Source organism: Anthonomus grandis, chromosome 9 (genome assembly GCF_022605725.1).
Source record: "Anthonomus grandis grandis chromosome 9, icAntGran1.3, whole genome shotgun sequence".
Lineage (NCBI taxonomy): Eukaryota > Metazoa > Arthropoda > Insecta > Coleoptera > Curculionidae > Anthonomus > Anthonomus grandis.
In genome coordinates, this window is record NC_065554.1 from 287,328 (window position 1) to 307,072 (window position 19,745).

At 32.4% G+C, this 19,745-nt stretch overlaps 1 protein-coding gene across 1 annotated transcript in view; it reads left to right on the plus strand.

Annotated features, from left to right (window-relative positions):
• Window positions 1-19,745, plus strand: part of LOC126740115 (condensin complex subunit 1-like) — a 98,855-nt gene that overhangs the window by 22,219 nt on the left and 56,891 nt on the right. The window contains exons 2-10 of the mRNA XM_050446021.1: window positions 2,086-2,230; window positions 2,285-2,419; window positions 2,478-2,882; window positions 2,943-3,154; window positions 16,060-16,161; window positions 16,220-16,374; window positions 16,429-16,609; window positions 16,663-16,834; window positions 16,889-17,033. Coding sequence (XP_050301978.1) covers window positions 2,116-2,230; window positions 2,285-2,419; window positions 2,478-2,882; window positions 2,943-3,154; window positions 16,060-16,161; window positions 16,220-16,374; window positions 16,429-16,609; window positions 16,663-16,834; window positions 16,889-17,033 — 1,622 coding nt within the window. The 5' untranslated portion in view covers window positions 2,086-2,115. The remainder of the gene's footprint in view (window positions 1-2,085; window positions 2,231-2,284; window positions 2,420-2,477; window positions 2,883-2,942; window positions 3,155-16,059; window positions 16,162-16,219; window positions 16,375-16,428; window positions 16,610-16,662; window positions 16,835-16,888; window positions 17,034-19,745) is intronic.

Here is a 19,745-nt window from a genome sequence, read left to right on the forward strand (position 1 = left end):
TAATTTTATTTTGCTTTGGTAGGGGCTTGATAATAGAATTTTTCCATATTTGTGGAAATTCCTCTTTGTGTAGAGATAAATTCAACACCTTTGTCAGACATGGAGCATTAAGATCAATGCTAAAAAGAACAAGATTATCACTTATTGGGTCAATATCCATACTTTTTGATTTTATTCTTTTAAATGATTTAAATATCATATTCTAAGATGTCTTTAAGACAAGTTCTTTTAGTTCTAAGACAAGCATTATTAAGCTTTTCCAACCTTGTATCCCGATATAAATTCAGTAGCAAAGTATCTATCGGTGTGGCCAACCGGTATACATCTGCAAAAGCGTCACTTATTTCATTGACATCTTTCAGATGAGTAGGTATTTCATGGTTTGTATTATCCTTTATATTACAATCTTTTAACTTAGGCCAATTTTTTTGTATCCCTTTTATGTTTGTGAAGTTGACATATATGATTTTTTTCACTACAAATAGCAAAAGACAGATAATTCTTGATGTCTAGGTAGAAGTCTTATGTTTAGTTTGACCAGTTTTTTTAAAATTATTAGAAGCAGCTTTCTTTAATTTAATGATTTGCTTTATTGTATGGGTAATATAAGGCTTGTACTTTTGCTTAATTACTGAATATTTTAGGAAAGCATGCTTATTGAAGATTTCACTAGGAATATTACTGAAAAGAGTCTCTTTGTCATTTAAAAATGCTTGCTGCAAAATAAATTCATAATCTATATGCTGTACCATCTAGCTGAAACTGCCTCTTATCGAAGTTTTTTAAATCTCTGGATGAGAGCCTTATTACCTATTTTAGCAACTTTAATATCAATCACTGAGTACAGGAGTCTACGATCCGTAAAAATTGAGCATATCTAAAGTACCTGCTTATCAACACATTATATCAATTAAAGTTGAACTCATTCTGTGGGATCAAAGAGAACTTGTTTCAAGGTAAAAAGCTCAAAGCAATGATGCCATATGATCACTTTCAACAGATTTTACAAAAAAAATTATATTCAAATCGCCCATTAAGATTATGTAGTCAGATGAAGTAGACATATTAGATAAGAAGGTTTTTGTATTATTCAAAAAAGTGTAGCTGGCCTGTGGGGCTTATACAATGTTCCTACCAGAAAAGATTTTTTCTTATATTTTATATCTTCCCATAGTTGTTCAACCATCTTTTCACTATTCTTGATATAAGAGACATTTTCATTCAGAACTGTACTTTTCAAGCACTGAGCTATATGCAAGACACACACCCCCACTCCTTGATTCTCTATCAGCCCTATACAATGTGTAATTGGGCATGTTTACTAGATTATCAGGTAGTGTGGGTATTAACCATGTTTCACTTACACCAAATAAGTGAAACTGCTCATACTGCAGCAATGCAGATACCTCGGAGAAAGTAGGGGTAAGAGATCTAATGTTAACATGACCCATGTGCAATATACAGGGTGTCAAAATGAGAAATATAAAATCGTTTTTTAATAAAAGCGTCAGAAGCATTTAAATTTGTCACTTTGACAGTACGTAAAAAGTTACTGGTGCCCGAGGTCAGCCAATTTGTTAGAGAGAAGTATCTAGATTTTAAAATTAAGATATCTAATAAACGGATTCTCAGGCCGACATTTACTAAGAATACTTTTTTTACAAGAAAAGATTGGATAATTAGAATTTTTTACTAGAACTTTATTATACAGGGGTCCAATAAAATTTTGGTATTTTTAACACATGCAATATATCACAGGTGGCGCCCTGTGCAAGGTATAGCGAATCCGTGAACGGATTTCAATTTCTCGTTCCAAAAAACCCCCTCACACCAAATTTCCATTTAATATCTTATAAAACTCTCGACTTACTTAAAAAAAAAACAATTTTATATTTTTCATTTTGACACCGTGTATATTGAATGCCGAGCGCCCAATTAAAAAATGGCATAACGAAAGTCGCATTATTTTGGCTCACCCTATATGCGGCCGGCGGATTAGCCTTCTTTTTCTGGACACCCTGTATATTATTATCTTGGTTCACTTTTACAATAATTTTATGTAAATGGTTTTTTCATTTTTGCTAGGACAACAACAGCTCAACAGTCATAAATAATATGTCTTATTTAACTTTTGAATTACCTTCAAAGCATGAGGAGCTTTTAACTGATCGAGGAGCTTATTATGTTAAAAATGTACATGAACCAAAAGACATCATAGACCAATTGAAAGGTAAGTGTACTTAAATAAGAATTAATTACAAATTTGAAATATTTTTTCTTTTAGTGGCTAAGATGTTATTTAAAGAAATGGGAATAGAGTTTATACTTGAAAGCTTTGATGTATTTTACTCTGTTTTATATCAAGAAGAAAATTTACCTTTGGATTTAATTTTCAAAGCTTATGAAGATTTGCATTATGGTCAGTTTCAATAATTACTAAATCTGACTGCATAATAACTTAACCTCAATCTTTTTAGCTACTTCTAATCTACATAAAACATTGAATTTTTTGTTAACTGACAAGTCATCAGTTAATGAAAATGAGGAGTTAAAACAAAAGTACCGAAATGTTATAAAGATGTTAATTTATATTTATCTAGAAATCGTTTCAACAATTGAAAACAAAAATGTAAAAACTGCAAGAAATGATTATATAGTGAGTAAACCAAAGAAGAATGCTGTTACCCAGTTCAATTTAAACAAGAAAGAGATCATTTTAAATCTGATTCATTTGCTTGAGAATGATATTGCGATATTTTGGGATCCTCCTATTGTTGAAGAACAATTTATAAATGTAATCGCCGAACTTTGTTATATCTTTTTGGAAAATCCAATTGTACGAAAAGAAAAAGAACAAAAAGCAGAGATTTTTAATTTATTAGGTATAATTTTTTCAATTAATGAATTTCTTGGTTAATTGAAACCATAACATTTCTTTTTAGGAATACTCATAAAAACGTACAATTATAGTTCCATATTTGCTGCTAGAATTGTACAGTTAATCAAAGAAAAAAACCAAGAGCACTTGGTTCACTGCATCGCCGAAGACATTAAACAATTAATAGAGACTGTTAACTGTAAAGGATTATTTGGTGTACTGGTTAGAGAATTGACTGAATGGCAGATAGATGCTGAAGGACTTCGTGATAACCAGGTAAATTATTAATTATTACATCCTCTCTATAGAGAATCCTATTTAGTGTGACTGTATTTTAGTGTAAGGTGTATAATGAAAATTTCAATATTTATATTATCAGAAAATAAAAAAAAATAGCATCAGATCCGCTGTGAATGAGAGGATTGCTTCCACACAAGCACACTGTAGGCCAAGATACTGTGAAATATGCCAAAGTAGGCCGTTCTTAAGGTAGCATCAGACACACATCCATACAGGTTTTGCAAAACAGACACACCATCTCCAAGTCTCTTGCATACACTTTCAACATGAGCCTCCCATTCTAAGTCTCATCTAAGAGCACACTAAGAAATTTTATAGAGGATGGTTTACCTGTATCCATTTTATCTCTTAAAGTAAAAGCCATCTTTTGCGTCTTATCTTGATTTAATGAAAGTCGATTTGATAAGAACCAGTCCTCCACCCGCTCTTTAGCCTGTTTCAGTCTTTCATTAGCCTCTGTTGATTTTCAGTTGAAGAAACAGTGGTATCATCAGCAAAAAGCACAAACTTTCCCGTTGCATTTTTCATAGGGAGATCATTAATAAAAATCAGGAAGAGGACCAGTCCCAGAACAGAGCCCTGTGGCACACCCACACAGATACATGCTGAGGCAGAAGTTTGTCCATTGGCCTTTACAACCTGCCAGCGATCCTGCAAGTAACTGGAAAAGAGCCCAATACTACAATAATCAAAGTTATAATATTCGAGCTTTTCTAGTAATAGTATCTAATAGTTTATGAGACATACAATAAAAAGCCTTACTAACGTCGCAGAATAAGGCAGATAGATTGAGTCCGTCTTCATAGCATCAAGTACAGCATGTATAGTATTTTTGCGCCCTCTAAAACCGAATTCGCACTCAGAAAATAAGTTGTCAAACTCAAAAAAGTGTAGGACCCGATTTGCCAGTAGTTTCTCAAAGATCTTAGAAATAATGGGAAGCTAGGACATGGGGGCCTATAGTTGTTACAGCATTTTTATCTCCTTTTTTAAAAACTGGAGTTCCTAAAGCTTTTTTTAGACAGGATGGAAAAATGTGTTTGAATATATGTATTAAGATTAATTAACTTAGTCAATGAAATTACAATTTGGTTTATCATTAATAAAATAGTTTTTACGCTTAACCCATAACTATCACAGCTTTTTTTGGTTTTAATATTATCTGTTATTTCCCTAAGATCATTAAAACTTACTTCTTTAAAGCTAAAGTTATCACAGGTAATATTTGATCTGGCTAGGTGTGAGAGAGGATCAAAGTCACTTCTCAGGATATCTTTAAGAAGCTTTTTTGCAACACCTGCAAAAAAGCAGTTGAACTCTTCAGAACTAATAGAACACTTCAATTCATTAGGCTCCTGATTCCGTTTAACATTCACAACATTCCACATTCACTTAATTGGATTTTTTAAAGTGTTTATAGCTTGATCATTTAAAACTCGTTTTGCGTCTTTTATTGCATTTTTATAATTTTTCTTTAAATCTTTGTAGTACAACCGATCATTCTTCCTATGCATACCTCATTCTCAAAAGATAAGGTTTCTCTCATTCGCTTAAGATCATTAGAAAACCAGCTTACATATTTCGTTGGTCTGACCTTTTTAGGTTTTTTTTCTGGAAATAAATGGCAGAAAGAATCCTCCAAAATGAAAATAAATATATTTAATTTCTAGCACTCATTTCCCCTCTTCTGGATAAAGTCCCATGAAGCGTTTTTAATTCGCATGGAAAACTTATGAAAACTTGTCTGAGTGATAGGTCTGTGTACACCCTCAAAGCATAATTTATTATTTTATTTCATAATATTTCAATAACAATAGTTTTACTATACATTGGCTACACGATTGATTTTTAAAAATCTGTGTGTGCAACCAGAAAATACAGTTAAAACTAAAACTAAATAATAAGGCATCTATAATATCATATTTGTTTTATGTTTTGTACCACAATTATATACTCAACTCAACAAACTATTAATTCAACTCAGACATGCACCATTACTACATAATTTTACAAATTTTTCAGATTTATGTTGTTATCTAAAATCCATTTATTTATTAGTCTTTTTATTATTACGTAGGGTTTTAATTTAAACATTAGAGGCAACTATTGTAAAGCTTAGGACCCAAAAAACATATATGTTAGATTGTAGATTCCCAAAATAACTTTAAAAAAAAACTTTTATTTCAAATTACAAAAATAAAAACCGACATAGGTTTATCTTATACTAAATACTTAATAATAATGATCCTAGAGCTAACAAGCAATGGCTTTTTATATAAACAGAAAATGCTGACTATCATGAGAACAATATGATAAGGTTCTTTCCACAGTCTTTTTAAACAAACAACAGCTAAGCATAAAAAAAAGCAAACGTAGCACCTACGTTTGCTTATTCCTGGAAACACCTACGGATCTGGTTGAGACGGAAAACATGTGGGTTGGCCTTGGTATCGGGTTTCATGGTATATTCTCATCTAACAGCTCCCCTTTTAAAAGAAAAGTTAGTGTTAATCTAAACAGCAACTTTTAAGCAGAACTCTTATTGGCGTTGAGTTCCATTGCTTCTTCTTGGTCTCCTAGGTGGATACTAGGACGTCTTCTTGGGACCATCCTCGAAAGCTGCTCTCTAAATGTCCGTATTCTGGGCTTAGGTGGGAATGGTGGGAAGTCATCATTGTTTGAACTATTCGTCACTATACCAGTGGTTGGAGTTCGACGTCTTCGGCACTTGCAAGTAATGTAAAGAACTATGAGCAGAACTATGGATACAATTGTTGTAATGGTGAACCAATTCATGTGTTTTTCGATGAAGGGTTGATTGATTAGTTTGTCAAGCTGTTCGGAATACTGATTGAGATTATGTTCGGCAATGTTCAGGTCATCAACATTTAGTTCACTGATGCGTAATGGTTTCAGTTTCGGCATTTTCGTTTTCTCTGGCAATTGATCACAGCAAGAGTATGGAATCAATATTGGAGATGAGTTTGGCTTCGACGAAGTCTCATTTGTTTCTCGTTCAAGTGAAGCTTGGATCCTCGTACTTCCAATAAACGCACCACAGGTAGTTCCAAGGATGACTACGGTATTGTCCGTAAGAATTTCTCAGACTATACCCTTGTTTTGACACTTAATGGTGATTGGAACTGGACTTGATGTTGTGACTAGCCATGAGTTTTGACGGATAAGCTGCACATGGTAACCTTCTGCATAGAAAATGGGAGGTCTACAGGTTTTAGGTAGTTTTGTATGTTACCTAAGGAGTTGTGCTTCACAGATCGCATCACTGTCGATGGGGTACGGAAGTACATTAGTACAGATTTTCGTTCGCCCTGTCAATATTTTTACGATGGTCCAAGTTTTGAAATGTAGTGAAAAATAATGAATCATAATCACGCGCAATATAATTATTTGTAGTTGATATTGTGTGATAAAGATCTGTTCTATTATCTAAGATCGGGATTGGTTGGATTTAAAACAAATACTATTTTTGTATCAGATTGATAAGCATCTAATTCAATTAAATCTAAGTATTGAGCAATAGTTGAAGTTGAAATTGGCAAGGGTAAGTTGTATTTAAGGTGACTGCATTTAATGCGTCATTTATAGTGTCTTTAATAAATGTCTAGCTTTCCATTAGAGATTCACATAAGTCTAAGATTTTAAATTGTGCACGATATAAAGCTAGATCATCTGAAAGTGAAGCAATTAAAGTTTCTATTTCACAAATATTCTGATTAAAGGTTTCTTCATCGATTTTAAGTTTTTGTATGGTAGAATTAAAACTCTTTATAACAGAAGTTGTAACTGAAATTTGTTGTTCCATAAGCCGTTCGATATTTGCCTCATTACTATTGATTTTGTCAATACAGTCATTAAAGTATTGTCCATCTGATGCATCTAAGTTTCCAGTTATTGCTTTCCAAACAGTTCCGATAAACAGTTCCGATACCGTCGAATATTCCTCGTTTTTCTCTTAAATTAATATCTTTAGTACCGATGATTAATTCTTGATATTTAACGTTTACGTATTTTGAAATTTGCTTAAGAAGACTAGTGTGAGTTTGTATTTCAACAAAAGCTGCCATCATTCGATTAGATTTTTCGATTGACAGGCTGTCTAATAAAGCGTTCAAGATGTTATCATTATGCTCAATTGCTTGTTTAAAGGGAAGTAAATCTTGGTATACTAAAAGTGTCTATTTGTCGTTTGAAATTTTAATGTTAATTTCTTCATTGAAAAAGAGTCCAACTGTATTGTTAATGGGCGTTATTCGGTATTGGCTGCTGGCGATCGAAGTCAATCCCAGTAACCTGCAAGGAAATGATAGGGAGATAAAACCTATTCGAAATATGGTTTCATTCTATCGAAATTAACTTTGGTTGTTTTATTCGTTTCGGGGTTTAATAAATTGGCTGAATTTAAAAGAATTTCAGTTATGACATAGGGACCGTTAAATTTGTTTTCTGATTTGGATTTTATTTGTGATTCTCGGACGTAAACCTTATCACCAACGGAGAATTCGGGGTGTTTTTTCCGATATACGTTGATCAAATCTTTCTTTTGACTTTTGTTTAGCATGTTCTGTTCTTTGCCTAGCAACTTTATAAAAATAGCTCATTCTATTATTTAGATCGCGGATGTATTTTGAAATAAGGGCTTCTTGATTGTAAAGTGTTTCTGGAGGTCTATTTGATGTATGGCCAAATACAAGCTCATACGGAGTAAAACCGTGTCTGTTTTTAGTGTTATTGTAACAAATAACAGCATAAGGTAAAATCGAGAAAGGTTGGTCTTCAGGATTTTTGACCAGATTTACTCTTATCATTTCGCCTAGGGTCGCGTGGAAACGTTCTAAAGAGCCATTCGATTCGGGATGACCTACACTTGAAAATGTTATTTTCGCATCAAAAAGTTGACATAGGTCTTTTAGAAGTGTATTATCAACTTCCTTACCAGAATCGCAATGAATTCTTAGGGGCGTACCAAAGTGTTGAAAGTAAACTAAGAGTGTATTTACAATAGTAGAAGCTTTTTTGTCCCGTAAAGGATAAGCTTGAACAAATTTCGTGAGCTCATCGTTAATGGTTACAGCGTAGTTACGGCAAAAATAAATGACATCATTTCTAAAGAAGGTAGATCTAAATTATTTTCGATGCAATAAACTTCATTTAATTCAAATAAGTCTTGGTATTTAAATAAACAATAAAACAAGTGTTGGCTACAAGAATTATTGTCAAAGGGTAAAGGGATTATTAAATACTTCCTGTTTTTAACTGATTTACTATTAGCAACATTAATCTTTAATTCTTGGAAATCTAAATATTCTTCAAGAATGTCGTCAATAATTTTAAAATGTAAATCTTCCATTTTGTTTTGCCTAAAGAATGTAACGATATTTTTATTTGATTTATCTAGTAGTTGGTCATTTGTAACCTCTATTTTAGAATAATCGATTAAAGATCTAGTTTTATAATTATCAACAAATCGATTGTATTCCTCGGTTATGTTTCGATCGTCTTCTTCAGTAAATGAGGGTTGAGGGCTCGGTTCAGGGATAACAGTGTCTTCTTCTAACGCAAAAATGTTTACTTTTTTATGGAAATCTACGCATTCCTTAAGGTGATTTATTTTAATTCGAGAAAGTGCGTCAGCATTTTTATTATATTAACCGGGTTTAAATTCGATTTTAAATGAATATTCCTCGAGTTTAAGGCGCCAACGCGTTAACCTGCTTCCGGGGTCTTGAATGGACCATAACCATGTAATTGGACGATGGTCAGTAACAAGCGTGAATTGTCTGCCGAATAAATACGGTCGAAAATGTTTTACGGCCCAAACTATGGCTAATAACTCACGTTCTATAGTGGAGCATTTAGTTTCTGCGGCACATAAGTTTCTTGATGCGTAAGCGATGGGCATATCTTTCCCGATCGGTCCTTGAGATAAAACGGCTCTGATTGCAAAAGCACTTGCGTCAGTAGTTAAGATAAACGGTTCCTCAAAATTCGGATAAATTAAAAGTGGGTCAGTGGTTAATGCAGTTTTTAATGTATTAAAAGATTCTTGACATTCTTTACTGAAAATAAAAGGGGTATCTTTTTGAAGAAGGGTTGTTAGGGGCTTCGAGAGTTTAGCAAAATTTGAAATAAACCGTCTGTAATAACCTGCTAATCCGAGGAAAGATTTTGTCTTTTTGATTTTTTGGTTCTGGAAATTTTAAAATACATTCGACTTTTGCCGGATTAGGTTTTACACCGTTTTCTGTTATTAAATGTCCGAGATAGGCTACTTCTTTGCGTAAGAATTCGCACTTATCTGGTTGTATTTTTAGATTGGATTTTCTTAGGCGTTTAAAGACTTCTTGTAGGCGGTTAATGTGCTCGAGGATAGTAGGAGAATAGATTATGATGTCGTCCATGTAGACGAGGCATCTTTCGTTTAAAAATCCCATAAGAATATTATCCATAACTCTGAAAAGTTGATGGAGCGTTTTTCAGGCCAAATGGCATTCGAACGAATTCGTAGTGCCCATTTTCTACGGAAAACGCGGTTTTAGAAATATCTTTCGGGTCTATTTCTATTTGATGGAACCCTGACGCTAGGTCTAAAATAGTGAAATATTGGCATTTACCAAGTTGGTCGAGGAGGTCTGAGATATTAGGTAATGGGTATTTATCGTTAACCGTAACTTCGTTTAGTTTACGATAGTCGATAACTACTCGCCACTTTTGCTTGCCTGAAGCGTCAAGTTTTTTAGGGACTACCCAAACCGGGGCTGACCAGGGAGATACGGATGGTCTTATAATATTTTCGTCGAGCATTTTAGAAATTTGTTTTTTAACTTCCTCTTTATGAACATGAGGATATCTATATGATTTTGTGTAAATGGGTTTGGCGTTATTAGTATCAATCGAGTGTTTAATTTCGTTGGTAAACGTAAGTTGATCACCTTCGATATAGAAAATATCGGAAAATTCTAAACAAAGTTTCGTAATTTCCTCACGTTCTTCTTCGTTAAGGTGGTCAATTCTCAATTGTTCTTTTATTAGTTGCCGTCTATCAACAGGTTCGGCTGACTCATAATAATTAAAATTATTTATCGATTGTAGATCAGGTAGAGGTTCAAAAGACAAATTCGAGAAATCGATTATTTTATCAATTGCGTTAGGGTTAATAATGGTTGTTAAAAATTCGCCTTGTTCGTTTACGTGAATAATAGCATTTGGGACTTTAACTTTTTCTTTTTCTTGACCTAATAAAATTACAACGGTGTTTTTTAAATTGCATTTTAGTTTAAAGACTTTTTCAGTACGGGGTTTTATTGATATTAAATTTTTATTTTTTATTGCTTTATTTTGAAAATGCTGATTAGTTTCAGTATCAACTGTTGGGGTTAGAATTTGAGGTAGGTTTTTACTTTAGCTAAGTTTGATTTTACTACAGGTTTTTCATCCTCTGGTGTAAATTTATACATAGGAATATATTTAAAATTTGTCTTAAGTATTTTTGATTTTAAGTCGATAACACATTCATAGTGTTGTAGAAAATCGAGTCCTAAAATATTATCGAATTCGATATCTAAGTTACAAATATAAACTTTACAAGGATTATCTACATTAAAAGGAATCATGGTGGATTCTTGGATCAATATTTTTTGATCAGTAATACCTTGTACGACAATATTTTCCGCAAAGCGTTGCTTAAAACCGTCTGCAACATGGTCCTTAAAAACTGAAATTCCCGCGCCTGTATCTATGAGTAATTATTTGTTTTGGAAGCATCGTAAATGTAGTAAAGGTTTTTTGAGCTTACGGTGTGTAAATTATTTAAAGAAAGCTTTGTTCGGGATTTTGTTTCGGTTCGTTGATCCCCGCAACGTTTGGATTTGTGTTGCAATTTGCGACATTGTCTGGTCTGTTTGTTTCAGGTCTGGTGGGTGGTTTTGGTTCGATATTAATGGAAAATTTCGATTTGACGTTACTAAAGGATTTTGTTGTGTTGCCAAGTTATTATTAGGTTCGTGTTGATTTCATATTGGCTGTTCAAATAAATTATAGTCAATTTGGTTAGAAAAATCTTCGATATTTTGATCGTAATAATAGGTTTGACTATTATCGGAATAATAGTTGTACTGCTCGAGGTAGTTATCAGAATAACTATTCTCATCAAAATAGTTATTCTCGTCAAAATAGTTATATTGTGAACCGTCATTAAGGTTCATATAATAGGTTCTTTGATAGTTTGGGTTTCTTTGAATGACACTGGGACGATACTGGTTTTGGCTACTTGTCCAAAATTTGGTCGTGGTTGGGGGTTAGAAGGGTTTTGAAATGAAGGTTGATTTTGTGAGTATGGCCTTTGAAAATTATTTGGGTTACTATTTAAATTTGGTGCTGGGTTTCCAAAATTATTAGGTCTGGGGCTTGACTGTACTCTACATTTAATTGAAGTATGGCCAATTCTTCCGCATTTAAAACATTTTATACTAGGATTTTGCGGGCGTCTTAACGTAGTGTTTGGTCTGGATGATGGATGTGGTTGTATGGGTCTATTTTGTTTTTGGTTTTCAAAATAGGACAATTGCAATTCTCGCCTAATTCTAGCTTGAGCTTCAAGTAGATTGTTGGGATTACTTGCGCATACTATGTGACCAATACGTGGGTCTAAACCGGTTAATAGTGTGTTTAGAGCCATCGAGTCTATTAAATTCGTCTGCGCTATTTTTTAAGGTGCGGTTAAATTTTGTTTTTGCACGGCAGAGTGCATTTTAGAGTTAAGAGTTTGAAGCCTATTAAAGAATATTAAAGGGGATTCATTTGGTAATTGTTTTAATCTCTGCAAATCTTGGATTAAAGAAGGGAGGTCGCGACTATCACCAAAATGTAAACTTAATAATTGCTTAACTTCTAAATATGATAATAAATTTCTAGAATTGACAAGTTGTGCGGCTTTTCCTTTTAATTTATTTTTTATGTGAATAACTAAAAGATCGCGTTGTTCGCCGACTGCCATGTTGTAAGCACAATCGCACGCATGTAAAAATGAGCCTAAAAATATTGCATCACCATTAAATTCAGGAATTAGAGAAAAAATTTCAGATAGTTTATAAGTTTCAAGGTGAATATCGTGAGCTGACGTATTCGCTTGTCGATTATGTTGTTCAGTTTGTTCAGTTTCGTTTGTGGTAGACATTATAATATTTTAAATACTTTTTTCGAAATACGAAATTAGAAAATCGAACAGTATAAAAATAGTAAAATAAAATGTGTATAAAATATTAGAATACACGAAAATATAAACGAATGATTCAATGCTTTTACTTACAAAAGAATCTTCTTAACCATTGTCTTGTTCTCTGCTTGTTGGATACCAGGGGCTTCACCAGCTGTTCCTTCCGTACCCTTGTTGCTGAGTGAGGACGCTGGATTACCTTAGGGTGCTAGTGGTTCTTGCTGTAGCTAATATCACTCGCGAATTTGGATCAACCTGTTTTCGCGGCGTATAACTATCCGTTCCGACTGCGCCAATGTTAGATTGTAGATTCCCAAAATAACTTTTTAAAAAAACTTATTTCAAATTACAAAAATAAAAACCGACAAAGGTTTATCTTATACTATTAATACTTAATAGTAATGATCCTAGAGCTAACAAGCAATGGCTTTTTATATAAACAGAAAATGCTATCATGAGAATAATATGATAAGGTTCTTTCCACAGTCTTTTTAAACAAACAACAGCTAAGCATAAAAAAAAAAGCAAACGTAGCACCTACGTTTGCTTATTCCTGGAAACACCTACGGATCTGGTTGATACGGAAAACATGTGGGTTGGCCTTGGTATCGGGTTTCATGGTATATTCTCATCTAAAATATACTCGTATGTCGTAATAAAATTGTTAGCTTCTGTTTTGTTTGTTTTATAGTGGACTGTATATAAGATCTGATTCGGCCACTCTAACGTTAATAACACCAAGTAAATACTTAAACTTTAATTAACATTCATAATAAAATTTAAAATTACAAGGGTCAAAGTAATACATGCGAGAGAACATAAAATTAGGTTATGAAATACGTAAATAAAATATATTTCTGACTGAAGTGCAGACTCGTAGGCTAGTTCTCTCACACTACTGAAATCGACAAAACGAAACGATGTCGAAATATTACATATGGATATTACATCTGAAATGCTTAGGTTTAATCATATATCTTATAATAGATTTCAAAAATAACTGTTCTACAGTAAGAAATTCAGATTTATTAAAAGAAGATTACTAAGATACATTCTTGCTTTGAAATATTTTATTTTAATGATATATTTTTGGGCAACACACAAAGGTATTAGAACATTTTTACACGCGGTTCCCCATACAAACAAACCATAACTCAAAACAGACTCCATCAATGAAAACTAAACCATTCTAAGAATATTTCTTTGCAATACATTTCTTAATTCATAAAATTTATAAATAAGCTTTCTCACCTTATTTGTTACGTACTCAACATAATTTTTCCAATTCAAACTCTCATCCACTAACACCCCCAAATACTTAATACAATCAGTTCTTTTAATTTTGTCCCCACATTGACATCCCTGCTCCATTTTACATCCCAACAAATGTACTGTTATTTTTTGAAAATTAGGTACATTTTGCTTGTTTAAATTAAAAGTTATACAGTTGGTTTTCTGTACATTTAATGAAAATAAACTATGATCTAACCGGTTCTTAACTTTCATAACAATTTGCTCCGCCTTTACTAGCACTGAGTGCCAAGAGTAGTGTCTTGAGTTTTAGCAGTGTCTTGTTCTGTGACTTGAGCAAGGCATTTGATTGTGTGCCCTATAGTATTCTGTTGCAAAAACTTGCTAAGTATAGTTTTAGTCCAGAAACCTAGGCTTCGTATTTGATTGGGTGTCATCAGCTCAAAGTAATATCACCATAGGGCTTTCCTAAGGCTCACTTTCGACCCCATACTTTTTTTAATCTATATAAATGACTTGCCTTTTTTAATAAAACAGACCGGTAAGTTCACACTTTTTGCTGATGACGCAACTATAGCATGTGCAGCTGACTCGCTGGAGGGTGCGTAGCTGGAGATGGATGCTATACAGGGTCAAGTACGGGAGTGGTTTAACAGGAACCTTCTACACTTAAACGCAGAAAAGACAAATAAGGTCATTTTCACTATGAGACAGTCAGAGATGGCCAGCACTTCAACAGTTAAATTTTTAGGAGTCCACGGCTCTAAGAATAGCCTATATTGGAACCTTCCATCCTGTTTCAACTTACGCCTGCTCATTTTAGCATGCTCCTCGTATAAAGAGATTATTTGCTCTACAGAGAAAGGCTGTTAGAGTCCTGGGTGGACTGAGTTTTAGGGATGACTGTAGACATGTTTTTACCAATCTAGGCATACTTACCCTACCATCTGTTTATATATTTGAAAATCTGTAGTGGGTACACAGAAATAAATCACAATATAGAGTGCATGGAGAAGTCGACGGCTACAAAACGCGGAATGTGAACAGACTAGTCCTAAGTCCTAGTGAACAGACCTAACCTGCAGAGAAGCGCTTATTTTGTCATTTATTTTAACTTGCTGACATCTATGACTTTCTCTACATCCTCTAATCTATCAAGTAAAATCTGGTGCGACTAAGTATTAAAACTCTAAATGTACTGGAAATCAAATAAAACTCAAATCTAACACTCCACTGTAGGCTTGTCAGCAATTTTGCTGCCGACTACTTGTCCCTGATGATCTGAAATATCAGATTTAACTATTTTTGTAAAAAAATCATCAAACGAGAAATTCACAAACGCATTGTCAAGGCAGGAAACCCCACGAATCGGTTCGGAAATCAGCCTTTGAAACCCATACCTTGAAAGTAAGTCAATGACTTTTCGGGAATCAGAGTCTCCCACCTCATTGCGTATTCCGAACGATAGATTGAATTCCTCCACCAGAAAAACATGGTTTGATTTTGTTTGATCATTTACCCGTTAACATTAGAGAGATTTTCAAAAAAATTGCTTGTTGTGAGAGCTTATTAGAGTATTAGAGTATTTAAGAATATTTTAGGAACTAATTTTAATGACTTTATTAATTAACTGTCCTTTTATGTGTTTATTGTTTATGTTAATATGACATACTATTGCAAACAAATTTAAATGTTTATATTATTAAAGTACAGTACAGTATATACAGTGCTTTCATTTCAAAACGATCCACCCTTAATAACATTCTTCAAAAAAAAAAAAAAAAAAACACGTCAAATTAGATATACAGGGGGACACTTAATTATGCATTTACTGAAGTTCAGTCAATCACCTCCAGCTAACCTCACGTTAATATGTCAAATGGGAACCCCCATCGTGTGATACATCATAGTAAGCAGCGTAAAATTCTCTATTTAACGGTACTAAAAAAAAAATTGAATGGTAACGGTAAATGTGTAAGCAAATAGTTAGCGAAAATGTCTAGAAATAATGAATATTTTATTTACGCCAAACTTTGGTATTTTAAATGAATACTTTAAGTGTGGTACCTACATCATTTTAAAATTCTTACATTTTTTATAATAGATCATCCAAAAAAAAAATACAAGCAATTTAGAAGTTAAAATGTGTGGTAACAAACAGTACATTTAGTTCAAGCAAATTATTTATTTTTTCAAGTAAAGAATGTGTATCTTTAGGCATTATTATATTACAATATAAGCTACTATTGAAATTACCATTGAATTGGTGTAGTAGCCTTTAAATTTTCGTTAATTTAGGACTTAAATGTTTAAATTATGTAACAATGACATGATAGTAAATGTAGACCTCTTAAAAAAACACGCGCCATAATGTGAACTGTGATTAATTTTGTTTCAGGGTTCACGTGTATGTTCCCAAGTTTTAAGTGCCTTAGGCAATGCAATGCCACATTTGATTTTTTCAGAAATTCTATATTTGGATCGTTACTTGAGTCATGAGGTATGTAGGAAAAATTTTTCTGAGTGTAATTTGTACAACTTCATTTTAAAAATTGTAGTCGGTGAGCCTAAGAATTGCGGTCTTAAGTATCATGACCGACTTACTAATTTTTATTTCGCAAAAAGAACATCCAACTAAAGATGAGATGCAGTGTAAAGGAGATATATATATTGTTTTTACGGATCATATAAGGGACAAATCCCCATTTGTCAGGTATTAATACTCATTTAAATACTTTCATTTAGATTAATTTATAATGCTTTTAAGGTCAAAAGTTTTTCAATTTTGGGCTACTTTGTATAAAGAACACGTTGTACCAATGGATGATGTCTTTACCGTAATGAAGAAAATTGTTGATGTATACTTATTCGATAAAGCACCGCTAGTTCGAAAAGCGGCGGCAAATTGCCTTTTAACATTTTTATCTTATAACAAATATGGATCGGAGGTATTGAAGTGGACTTTGCTTTCATTGACACAAATTGCATTTGAGATTTTTAGTTATCCCTGTCAGAAATGAGGAAGGCAGTAGAAACCAGACAAGAGATGATTAAGCCACTTTCGCCTCTCATTGAAAAAGCGAAAGAGCTTAAACAGAAAGAATACCAAGAGGAATGGGATAAAATGCTTCCGGAATTTAAAAAGACCATATACGAAGAATTGGAAAAGAAAGGTAATTACTACAAAAATCTCTCTATCGTTCTTATTCATATCATAATGTCTTTAGATCCAGAAGTAAATGCTGAGAAACTGGAAATGGACAAAACTCATGCGTGTGAAATTATCCGGTCTTACATGACAAATGGGAATTTTGCTGCCGCTTTCCAATTGTGGAGGGATGTATTTGACGATTATGATAACATGATTGATGAGTAAGTAAGTGGTTTTCCATTTTATTATTAATGATTAAAATAAGGTTATAGTTATTGGTGGGTTTAGGGATCGCTAAATTAAAAGTCCAAATTACAAGAGAACAAGTCACAGTCTAGGTCTCAAAAAATGTTTTTTTATTAATTATATGGCGACACATGTTTCGCTCGTTAGAGCATCATCGGGCCTAAAAAGGTTAAAACACGGTCAACTGTGGTGTGTGTATGTGTTTTACCTTTTTTAAATTCGGATATGTTCTTAGGAGTGAAACACGTGTCAGCGGTATAAGAATACAACACTCAACATTTACTAACTTATTTATGCAATGAGAAAGAAGCCCAATATAAAAAAAGAAGACTATATATGCCAATAAAAATTATATAATACAACTTAAGGCTCCGCTTCCCAGGCCCACGAAAATTGCTTTTGAGAGGTTTGGCATATATCGTTTTATTTGGACACCGTTGCGCTTTTCGGCTTATTTTTATATTTCAGATAAAGGATTGATACATGCCTAAAACTATATGAGAAGTGTAGTAAAAATTAAGAAATATATGAATTTTTAAGGCAATTTAAAATATAATAATAGACTTCACACCATATAATTTTAAACAAGTTTTAGGCATCCAGCAAACCTTTTTCTGTAAGTTGGTACAAAAATAATTTTAAAAAAATTACATTCGGAAAAAAAACGATATATCCTAAACCTTTCCAAGTGCATTTTCTAACCGCCGCACAGTGGAACGCCTATATGGAGATATCGGGATGTTGTTATATTTTATATAATATTTGTACTTACAGTGATGATTTAATTAAAAGCAAGTTTTTATTTATCAATATAATATTAATTTTTTTGCTTAACAATAAATATTTAAAAAAAAATTTTTTTGCTGTTAATTATTCGTTATAATTTGTAATACAATGTGTATAATTCGTAATACAAATGTAATTCCCAATTTTTATATTCATTTTTAAAAAGTCCTGTTAAAAATAACTTAACTAAACATACATAGGTCTGATCTAATAATCTATTGAAAAATAGACAATATTTTTCTACAAGTTAGCATTAAAGTTTATAGTAAACACATTGCAGTGATCTGTATATACAGGGTGTTTTTGTATTCATGAAATATATTTGTTTGATGTGAATATTTTAAATATTATTATTATATTAATTAACTTGTTATATAACTCAAAGCTTAAACTAATGGATTTAAATAAAATTTTCCAAAGAACTAATTAACAATGAAAAACAAATATAAGTTACCTATATATAAAAATAGTAAGAGTTTTCCATCAATCTACACTGGGTGTCAACTAAAGTATGTTAATGGTTTTCTTTAAAGCAATAAGAATAATTAATATATTATTGTATAAAATATTTAATTGGGTATATTACCAAAAAAGAAAATTTAGCACTTTATATAAATAATTAATTTCTATCGTTTAGACACAATCTATTGTAAAGAAGAAAGAATAAGTATTTACACACCACACGTTTTTCTTCTTTGCAAGATTGTGTCCAAGGTAAAGAAATTGATTACTTATTTATTAAAGTCCTAATCTGGATCTGCCACAAAAATATCAATTTTATTGTTTAAAAATTATTTTTTAAAAATCATTTTATTGGCAATAGATTCAATATTTTTCTTTTGGATCTTATTAAAAGAATTTTTTACAATTTTCTTTGTTGATCATCTCGACTGAAAAAAAAAAACGAATAAACGGATTTAAAAACTTCTCTTTTTTGCGAACGAGTTATGTCGAGTATACCTTGTTATTGTACTCAAGAATAAAGACTTTTAAAAGTTGTTTATCTGTTTTGTGTCGGATGAGACTATCGACTAAAAAATTATGAAAAATATTATGTTAAATATATCCAAAAGAAAGGCTTTGGACCCATTGCCATTGGACGTTTTATTTATTTGAAATAAAAAGAATTATTCTAAAAGTTCTAACGATTCAGGCAAGAGTTCTTTGTGTTTGATATTCTTGTTGTGACCATAAACTCGAAATGACTGGATCAGATTGGAGTAACATATTATGAATAATGTCCTCGTTGCTCGCATTTCTTGAATTTTTGAAGCAGGCATGTAATAACAGTTATATAAATTGACGTAGAGTTCTGCAGTCTGAAATGTATAATTTTTAAATTTTTTTATATTTACTTTCTGCCCTGAAGATACTGTTGGAAGAATAATGTATATCCTTTTTACAAGATTAACATCTAGATTTGTGATTTCAGCAGAAATTTGGTAATTTGAAAAAAACCTTCTAGCTGTGTTTCCATCATTGCTAGTACCTTTTCCTTGCTTCACAATATCAGCTAATAAACCTTGCTTCTAAATTTATTCTGAATATCTTTTTTTCTATGATCCCGTTGCAGTTTCAAAGGGAATATTGTAAGATATATGTACAAGACATTCAAAACACCGAATCCAAGCATGCAATGATGACATTCCGTATGACTAATAATTTTCATTAATAACTCAATATTTAGATAAATTTAGTGATGCAATTTGAGAATTGATATATTCTATTGTACTATTTATTATGTTTTTAGTTTCTTTAGCAAATTGTATAGTGAAATCGGCCGGCACATTCTTATTGATGATGGCTTATCATTCCATACAATGCTACCGGTGACAGAATCGTATAATTTTATTGGAACTAAACAACAAATAAATAAACTGCTATCATCACTATCTTCATTA